Consider the following 10648-nt stretch of genomic DNA (forward strand, 5'->3'; position numbering starts at 1 on the left):
ACAGCTCTTCAAATCTATTGATTTTATATGATGTGAATAGAAAAATTCCATAACCAAGTCAGTACAACATCCAGAATTTTTGTGCCAAGCTCTAAATTATTTTCCCCAACCTCACTTCAATATTGCCTTGAAGCCTTAACAAATAACAACCATTCGCACATCAGTTACAGAGTGGTGATTGATGATACATTTGTTACAAGGGGGGAAGTTCTTCATAATACATATATATCTACAGCCCAAGCAAACGCATTTTCTTTTAGTGGGTTGGATCTGGATTGAACTTCACTGTTTCTCTCCAGATGAGCTCTTTGATGTGCTCTTCAGTGCAGGATGGTTGCTCAAAATCAAAATGGAAGGGCCTGGCACAGACGGGCTCATCATTGTTATCATGAAGGGACAACAAGTATGGGTGACAAAGTGCCTCGTCAACTGCAAACAGATTAAAAACAGAAATCAGGAAAAATGGACTCATAATATGATTCTCTACTTTGAAATGAAACTCTTGAAAATTTGGACCCATTTCTCATACCGCTAATGCGTCTATTGGGATCAAACACGAGCATTTTCTCTAGCAAATCCACAGCCCCAGGAGACATATTAGGGAATCTGGCAGCAAATTGTTGCCTCCGGAATAGTGGAAGCTGTTTTACATATCTTCGGGTATTATCGCTTCGAAGAAACCCAAGGCTAGCATCATCAGGTGAACCTATTAACTTTAAACAAAAAGAACAATAACACATTATGTTCCATGTACATTTTACAAGAATGAACATATAAAGGACTTTCGAATAAAGAATAAATAAGGATACGATATAAAAATGGTAAATTATTATAGTACAGGAGACTAATTAAGCGGGTCCAAGCACCATGTGAGATGATATGAACCAAAAGCATGTCACGACTATATTAGTACTATCAGTTTGACAATTTACATGATAATCTGTAGAACATATTGACAACTAATCTTTTACCATGATATCTTAGCACAAATTAACAGCCTATTGACATCAGAACTCAGGGAGGAACACACAAAGCTGGCATTTCCTGAAGGCTACAATCGCTGCCCTAGTTGTCAGACAATTATTAATGACGAAGATACCCCAGGAATCAGAAGAAACTCCGGTGGTTTGCACTATGGTGGTACCTGTGGGTGCCCATTATGAAATATGTCAACTGAACTTGGTCTAGGCACTTTCTCTACCCAGCGACCTGGGTAATCAGGTGTGAATCCTTGCTCAAATGTTATGATTGGACAGGTATTCTCCAGAGAGTGGGAAATTTAGGAGAGAGAAAGGGGTTGGAGACTGGAGGCAACTATCAAAACAGGTTGGCCATCCAGTTAATCTAACAAATGTCAACCATACATCAAATGAAAAAACTAAAAGCATGCTTAATTAAATTTTAAGTTCATTTTGAAGTTCCAAAAGTAGTACCTCTGTGATAAGCCTCAGCTGATGGACATAATCTTTCCCAGGAAACAAAGGTTCTCTGGTCATGATTTCGCCAAGTATGCAACCAACAGACCAGATATCAATTGCAGCAGTGTACTCTGAACAATTAAGTAGCAACTCTGGTGCTCGATACCAACGAGTGACAACATACTCAGTCATGAAATCTGTCTCAGTTGTTGTTCTTGCTAGTCCAAAATCTCCGATTTTAAGGTCGCAGTTAGCATTAAGAAACAAATTACTTGGCTTCAGATCACGGTGCAAGACATGGGCTGAATGCACATATTTTAGTCCTCGTAACAGCTGATACAGAAAGTACTGCATAGGATACACAAAATATCAATCTCATGTATGACTTTAAACCCAAGCAAAGTAATGAAACCAGGTCGCAATATTATGAATTCTAAACAATATCTGAAACAAAGGGTCGCAATTTGATATTTCTTTATGAAAAAGCTGAGAAAAAAGTTACAAGAATAAAAATATTTAATAACACTTCAATTAATATGTTTTGAAACGACTTTTTTTTCCTTTAAGATTAACAATAATCACAAATATTTAGTTTTACATGAATTCTCTTCAAGTTCAAGGTATTTATATAAGGTTCCATCTACCTCTTTTATTAAAAAATAAAAGTTCATATTCATCAAACTTACGAATCATGCCACTTAAAAACCTATAAGAACGGAGGAAAAAAAAGTAATAGATTATATTATTAAGATCCCCTATGTAATCAAAGTATGCAAAAAGAAAAAAAGCAAAGAACCACAGTACATTGATAATTTAACTATATAATTACAATGACAAGGTAAGAAGCCCCAGTGATATTATTGGTGCCAAACCTGACAATGATCATCTGTTAGTGATTGGTCAGACCGAATGATCTGATGAAGATCGGTATCCATTAGTTCATAAACAATGTATACGTCATTGAAGGTCTCTTTTTTTGGTGGTCGTACAATGTCTTTGATGGAAATAACCTGTGAAGGGAATTAACGAGCTGTAATTCTGAAGAGACCCAAATAGAAAGAGTAATATATGCAGTACAACAGAAGGCCAAACCAGGTCTGGAATAGATAGTCATTAAAGAAAAACAAAACTATTTGCCATAAATGACTGATGGTGGGGTGCTGGTAGGAGACTTGGCATAGACTGCCCACCCCTTCTACAAGCTAACAGGAGAAAAGGCAGAAAATAACAGAATGCTGAAGAATAGTTTTCAGCGAAAACCCAGCAAGACAACAATAAGATGCTAAACCCATCATATATTGAAGCTGCAGTAATGTATCCGGAAGAATCATTAACGATGTACCAATATCAGCTGTCCTGTCTTAAGCTTGCTTTCAAGTTTCATCCAAAGTAAAAGACTTGCTTTCATGTTTTGTTATATTACTCTTAGATATAAAACTTACATTTTCATGGTCCATGTGGCGAAGAAGCTTGATTTCTCTTAAGGTCCTTTTGGCATCTATTATATTGTCAAATGCATTACCAATCTTCTTAATTGCAACTTCCTCATGTGTGTCTGCATTGACAGCCGCACTGAAAAGAAAGAAATTGTGTTATCCACCACACTGTATCCCAAAAATCATACTTGTCAAGAAAAAGAAACCATAAGGAAACGCTTTCCTCAGTATTTCAAGCAGTCTTCTAGGCTAATCTGCTCTTCACAACACATGATGAGCAGAAGCAAGGCATGAAACCACGCATACCAACTTCATGAACAGCAAAGAAACAATTGCAAAGAATAGATGCCTAATCCAAAAGGAGTGGCTAATAAGCATCAGCTATATTCAAGAAACCAGCTCTGCTGTATGTTAGCATTTGTAACCAAATTGATATAAAACCAATACACACACAGAAAACAAAATAACAGTATAATAAATTATTGAACCTGTTATGTACAATAAAATGCCCCTCCATTGAGATATCAAATGATTTCAACAACAAAGTACGAATTCTATACAGAGTTCCTTCTTACTCTATTTTGGGCATGTTTTCTGCAGTATTATCTTGAATATCATCCGGATAAAGGAATATCACTCAAATTACTCAACAGGCCAAACTCAACATAAAGATATTGAAACCAATTCTAAAGTAAAGCAAAATATATAGATAGAAATGTCAACAAAACTAAACAAAAGTTGAAATATAAAATTATAAGTGCCCCACATGGCAAAAGAAGCTAAAGATCAATTTTTGAACGTAGAAAGCTTACCAGACAATGCCATATGCACCTCTACCAATAGGCCTAATGGGAGGCACGTACTTGCTAGAGACCTCAAACAAGTTCCCAAACACATTGTACTGCGCGTATCGACCACCATGGGTGAGCACCCTTTTGATTTTAGCATCCGTTGAAGAAGCAGAGCTCGACTCTTTGGCAGCCATGTTCAAACTTCAAACTTGAAACCAAGCAAAGGAAGCTTTTTTCTTTTAAGGGTTCAGAAACCCTGAAGTGGGTGTTTGGGGCTTTAATGGTGCCCGTGATTCTCGACCAAATTCAGCAGAGCATAGTAGGTGATTTTGGATAACAAGTAATGGGTTTTGTGTGAAACTGTGAATGCAATGCAATGCAAAGCTATCTGCTTTACACTTTAACAGAGAGCTTTTGAGCTTTTGATCTGCAAATGGTTTGCAAAATCCGTGACTTTTGAATGAGACTTTTCCTGTTTTCAAAATGGTTTTGATCACGAAATAAGGAAGAAAAAAAGAAATAAAATAAAATAAAATTTGGGTATTTGGTACACGCATGAATGCATCATCAAGCACACGCGTCTCTCTTGACTCTGACCAAAAGCCTAGCAGTGGCACACACACCTGGAAGGAAGGCCTGATTGCTTACGACATGTCGTATGTAAGTCTGGTCATCTACCCTAGACAACATGTAGTGGAACTTGCCTGTTTTTTCTTTCTTAGACTTGACTTGGAATTATTTTCTGGATGACTTACAATATTTAACAAGTTTGAAGCAATGGGAATTAGAAACTGTTCTTTGCCAGTGTTCAAAATTTTTGCATTTTCACATTCATATTCAAATTTCTGACCCTTTCAATGTTTCCAGGGGATAATATTCCCTCACTCCAAGTCCCCCACGAACTTTTAAAATGATTGGTATTGTAGTCCCTCTCAAACTTTTTCTAGTTTTAGGTTCCACTATCACCAACTACCCATGATATACAATGATGGGTTGGTTTATTAATTGCAAATATGGACAAAAAAAAAAACTCTTTTGGGAAATATCGGCAAGAATAACCTTTGAGCTTACTGTCAGTAATAGTGATGCATTGAACTCAAAGATGAAAGATCACCATCAGTTCAATGAATTGTCACAGTTTCTTCATGTATTTGATTTCATGTGCAGAGACAAAAAGGGCTCTGTCTGCCTGTTGTAGTGAAGGCTTCTTTCCCTGGCTACCCACAGCAACACTGTGTTTGGGCTTTGAGTTCATCAGCTGGCCTCCAGAAACATATGATGTAGGGAGAGTCTATAGTGAGTGGGAAGTTATAAGGGGTGTTTGTGAGGGGTATGTAAGAGCCGTTGGATTTCATCCAACGGTGAGTTTTTAAAAGAGGGTGCATGTAGAAACGGGTTGAAATCTAACCCGTTAGAAACCCAACTTCAGTTTTTCCCCTCTTTCCCTCTCTGTGAAAAACTGAAGAACACAATCCTCTCTTTTTGAATGAAAAGCAAACCCACAATTAGAAGGATCCAAATCTCCCAAATCGTATAGTCACTCGACTGTCAGTAGCTCGTTGGGAGGCCTGCGATCTATGGTAACCTGGGTATTACGAAGAATGTCTCTTACCTAGCTGTTGCCCTGTTTTGATTCTATGGCTCAAGTGAAAGCCCCTTCTCTTTTTCATTCAGCTGACAAGATTCCAGATGAAAGCAAAGTAGCATATCTCTCTGTTTGTAGCTAGAAGCCACAGCAGCAGTTGTTCCTCGATTTTGGTAGAGATGGAGTCTCAAATACCAAAGAGTCTTCTCTAATGTCCACCACATTCTTTCCAGCTGACTGACTTCAGAGGTCCCGATTGATTTTGAGAGGTAAGTTCACTTGCTAGATTGATTTTATTGGGTTTGGTTTATTTTTTGTGAGGGTGGGAAATTCGTCATTTGTGGCATCAATAATGCGTCATTTTTGGAATCAATAATGTGTCATTTCCTTATGAATATTCAATATACTTAGTTCATTGTTGTTGGTCGGGGTGGAAAATCATGAAATGTAGGTAAAAGAACCTAAACTTAGGCTTAATGACATTAGGAGTAAGCATTTGGAGAGGATATTGGGTGAAGTTCTGGAATTGGTGGTTTGAATTACATTTGTGTTCTTAGTTGAACATATTGGTTCTAATGTTATTTTGAACAGATTATTTGACAAGAGATGACGTAACTTATGAAATTTTGCTGCGTTTTGTGTAATTGGAAGTTAGGCTATGCGTATTTTGTGTCAATTTGGGCAATGTTTTGTGTAAGTGGAATGCATTGATATGTTGTGATGCAGTAATGACTGATTAATGAATGAATAATTGCTATGCAGTACTATAGAAGTGGATCAATAATATAGTTAGATAAAATGTCTGGGGGCTCAGACAGTGATGAATGTGCAACAGCTAATGGGAGGGTTTATATTCCTGAAGTAAGAAATGAGGAAACACCAGCAGTTGGGATGATGTTTGACTCGCTTGACCTCGTTTACAATTTCTATAATAGATATGCATTCTTAGCTGGCTTTGGTATTCGACTTCATTCCAGCTTTTGGGGAAAAAATAAGAAAGAGATTTTGAGGAAAGAATTTGTATGTTGCAAACAAGGTGCATACAGGAGGGATGAAACTCGAGAGAGAAAAAGACAACGGGGAATAAGTAGATGCAATTGCAAAGCTAAGATTGTGGTTGTGAAGACAAATGGGAGCAAGAAGTATACCATATCTCTTTTTGCAGAGGGACACAATCATAAGATGACACCCTCAGAAAGAATGCATTTATTGAGATCACACCGTCATATTTCAGATTCTACAAAAGTACTCACAAAACAGTTGGGTTCAGTTAATATTCCCATTCATCGGAAGGTAAGTATTTTTGAGGTGCAATCCGGAGGAATGGATAAAATTGGTTTTATCAAAAAAGATATCTACAATCTTGAATGTAGTGTGAATGGGAAGCTGAGGAACCACGATGTTGAACTAGTGACCGAGTATTTTATGGCTGAACAGAAAAAGAATGAGGCTTTTTATTTCAAGATTGAGGGAGATGGCCATGACAGGTTTAGTCGATGTTTTTGGGCAGATGCAACTTCTAGACGGGCGTATGGGTTTTATGGAGATGTTGTTGTATTCGATACCACATTCAACACGAATCGATACGACTTGACATTTGCACCAATGTTGGGAGTTAATAACCATGGTCAGACAATTGTTTTAGCATGCGCATTTTTGAGTAAGGAAACGACTGAGTCGTTTGTTTGGATGTTTGAGGAGTTTAAGAAAGCCATGCCAGGTGGGGAACCTAAAACGATCATTACAGATCAAGATGCGGCAATGGCCATAGCGATTTCAATAGCCTTCCCGACTACATTTCATCGACTTTGCATATGGCACATCACATCAAAGTTCTCTGTTAAGTTACCACGTGACGCTTATAATGAGTATTGGCGTGAATTTCAGAAAGCCATATGGGATACTGACAATAAGGATGAGTTTGATGCAAAATGGAATATTGTGGTTACAAAGGCTGGTTTGACTGACCATCCATGGCTAAGTTCAATGTTTGATTTAAGGGAATCTTGGGTTCCAGCCTACGCACGACAATTTTTTGCCGCTGGAATGTCAAGCAGCCAAAGAGCGGAAGGTTCTCATGGTTTTTTCAAGCAATACATATCAAGGAGAAATTCGTTGATGGATTTCATAATACGATTTGAGAGGGCACTTTCTCATCAACGTGAAAAAGAGTTAGTTGCTGATCACGTAGATGCATTTGAAGTGGCTCAATGTCTTCTACCGATGCCAATGAACAAACAAATGGCTACCTTGTACACAAGGACAATGTTTCAAAAGTTTGAGCAAGAACTAATAGAAAGTACAGCATGTTTCCTAGAGCTCAAAACAGAGGATGCTTGTAAAGTTGTCTTTAACGTGAGCGAAAGGAAAAATTGGGAAACAAGAGTGGCAGAAGTCGTATATGTCAAAGATTCTGACCACGCATCGAGTAGCTGCCAAAGATTTGAATTTGTTGGAATTATTTGCAAGCACATCCTAGCATTGTTCAGAAGGGACCAGATTGAATATATGCCCGAAAAATATATTTTGAAGAGGTGGAAGAAAACTGCGAAATGTGGATTGGTGTCGATGCAAATGGCAAAGAAATTAAAGACTGTGTAGATCCTGGCCTTCTAATAAAGCGGAGTACAATGTCTCGACTTGCTTCAGATGTGGTTGAGGATGCATTAATGAGTGAAGAAGGATGTGAGGTACTGTCAGAGACTCTAAAAAGTTTGCAGGTGAAGTTGAAGTTGCTGAAGGATGGACCAAGTAATAACGAAGTTGGAGGGTCCAGCTCTCAAACACAATATATGAAAGACCCTAAGAGAGTGAGGTGCAAAGGAAGGTCGAAAGGAGTAACGGGAGCAAAGGAAAAGGCAATGAAGCGAGGGATTAGACACTGTCGGGAGTGTGGACACATTGGTCATGATAGAAGACAATGCCCAGCCTTGAACACACCGTAAGATGCTAACACTATTTGTAATAGCATCTAAAATTTGAATAGGTAAAATTTTGATGTGCTTGTGTTTGATGTTTATGCAGGACATCACCGTCGAACAACAACGAATCAACTCCAATACATCGTAGTGACCCATTATTCGACGATTTTGACAGGATGCACGGACCAAGTGAATGATTTATATTTGTATTAGACGAAATGTGGTTGTTATGAAGATTAATGACATGTTATTGATGTTTAAAGATTCAGTTTTTGAATATTATTGTGTTTTTGTTCATGTCCTCCGATGAGCTCTTACTATGTCCAGTGGTAATTGAAATGAAAATTTGCTTGGTTTCATTCGTCCATGAAATTTGGAGACATGTTAATTTTACATCTTCTCCCTATTTATAAATTTTCAAAGACATTTGATAAAGTATGAAATTTTGAGTTATGTGAAGAAGCAATGACTTTTACCATGTAAAAAGGCCAGTTTAGGGTGAATTATGCTTTAACAGAGATTCATTTTTCAAATCCTCAGGCTAATGCAGCATTTCCAGCAGTTACTCTGTTGTTTCCATTACCAGTAATCATTTCCAGCAGTAGCCACTTTTTCCAACTGGTTAATAAGGGCACGCTTTTGTACACTTTTGTAACTGAATGATACTTCAAGCACTTTGTTGGAACAGAGCAAATAGAAAGCAGCGTGTAAAAAAGAAACATAACATTGCAGCCAATTACATTTCGATACTGAATGACAAATATTAAAGGGTACACTAACTTACATAAATACTCATAATTCCACACAGAAAAGAACATTTGATTGCAAAACATATTATGTGCTCCCTCTTAGCAATACCACGATCTCCCCAACCAACTGAACAACGGTAGCCATAATCACTCGGTCGTACTCGTCAGCTTCTTCTTAGCAGGTCTCACATGCTTATGGCCACTCATATCCCTAGTGATATAGACCAAATAAATCTTCAGCAATATTTGGAATTTTATTTTATATATATATATATATATACCATAAACCATTCACTAAACAATGTATAGCACATGTTATGTTACTTATGACTCACATGTCGGTTTTTTTTTAACACATTACTACGCCAGCTCTTTAATGTAAATCGACATGATAAGGAGCATTTACTGACTCCCTGCTTGCTGTGATATTGACTGCTTATTGAATAATATGTCCGTATTTTCAAAATATAATGTTAGACATTATAACACATGATGACTTGCAATACATAGTCCCAATAATTATATATGAAGCAAATGAAACTGATATTTGTGTTATTTTAAATTAGATAATGACATTAAGGGAGTATATGTGCAATACCACGGTCACCCTCAACCAACCGAACAGCGGTAGCTGCAATCACTTACTCGGATCGGTCGGCTTCTTCCGAGCAGCTTTGACGTGGTTATGCTCATTCATGTCACCCCCATCGTCTAGTATCTCTCTCACAGCATCAGGGGACACATAGTTCCAATCATAACTTGTATGAGTTGTTGCCGCAAATGCTCGGAATTTGTCGAATCCTTCGTTGAATGCCAACTCCAGTTCACTATGGTGCTCTTCGCTTCGCATATGGTTCATCAAACAACCTTTCATTTCATCATTCATTACTGTATCCAACTCCTCAGCTTTCAGCTTCCTTTTATGACTCAGCTTCAAGTACTTGTTCTTTTGGGAGAACGCTTTGTTCACTCTAATGTTAAGATCAGCCAAAATTGCCTCGTCTTCAACACATTTCTCGTGCCATGAATTGATCAGTCTGGAATTATAATCCAGCTTGGCATTGACTGCATGTATTGCCTCTAATGGATCATCGGAGTCCCCCTCACTCCCAAATGATGTTGAAAAAGGAAGGGGACGGCGAGTAGAATGTGGAAATAGAACCTGCGACTCCAATTTGTCATCTTCGATTGTATTGTTGGCGCCTGAAGAGGTTGACATGCTTGAATAATCCTCTTTGTTTTGGGAGGATGAGGATTGCATATGCAACTTCGTTTGAGAAAGGGAAGATAGGTTTATAGACCAACATACGAAAGCTTGTGTGTAGTGAACAGATGTACTTTTTGGCGGGAATTTTTTTAAAAGAGGTGTCAGGTTTTGCTTTTGAAGCATGTCAACCTCACACTCTCCTTACACCACTGATAGTGGTTGAAAGAAACTCAATGGAAGTGACATCTACTTAGTTAACTCAACCAAACTAGTTAGGATTAAACTTATATTGTATCAGACCAAAAATGAATTTATACATTGTCCACCAAATATTTTTGGCGGGAAGCCTTTTCTTGGTATTACTATCACCCCTTTCATATAAATTCTCCTCCCCAACAAAACTCACTCCTCCACCGAATCTGTCTCCATCTACTGATACTCTCTCAACCAAACAAACTCATTCCCCCCAAAGAATGGATTTACTAACCAAGTTTGATGTGAGCATAATAAACACCCCTCCAAACAAAGACCGCCTTCGACA

General features: G+C 37.9%; 2 protein-coding genes across 2 annotated transcripts; one reads left to right on the forward strand and one right to left on the reverse strand.

Annotated features, from left to right (window-relative positions):
* Positions 1–5: 5 nt before the first annotated feature.
* LOC117627074 (mitogen-activated protein kinase 4-like) lies at positions 6–4202 on the reverse strand. Its single transcript, XM_034358976.1, has 6 exons — positions 3667–4202; positions 2861–2990; positions 2291–2428; positions 1434–1766; positions 530–713; positions 6–429 (listed from the first exon to the last, which is right to left on the reverse strand). The coding sequence occupies exons 1-6, from the start codon at positions 3837–3839 to the stop codon at positions 257–259; spliced, it is 1131 nt and encodes a 376-aa protein (XP_034214867.1). The 5' UTR covers positions 3840–4202; the 3' UTR covers positions 6–256.
* A 2544-nt stretch (positions 4203–6746) lies between these two features.
* LOC117629007 (protein FAR1-RELATED SEQUENCE 5-like) lies at positions 6747–8696 on the forward strand. The gene is made up of 3 exons (XM_034361539.1): positions 6747–7212; positions 7857–8047; positions 8692–8696. The coding sequence occupies exons 1-3, from the start codon at positions 6836–6838 to the stop codon at positions 8694–8696; spliced, it is 573 nt and encodes a 190-aa protein (XP_034217430.1). The 5' UTR covers positions 6747–6835.
* Positions 8697–10648: the final 1952 nt, after the last annotated feature.

Source organism: Prunus dulcis, chromosome 5, assembly GCF_902201215.1.
Source record: "Prunus dulcis chromosome 5, ALMONDv2, whole genome shotgun sequence".
NCBI lineage: Eukaryota > Viridiplantae > Streptophyta > Magnoliopsida > Rosales > Rosaceae > Prunus > Prunus dulcis.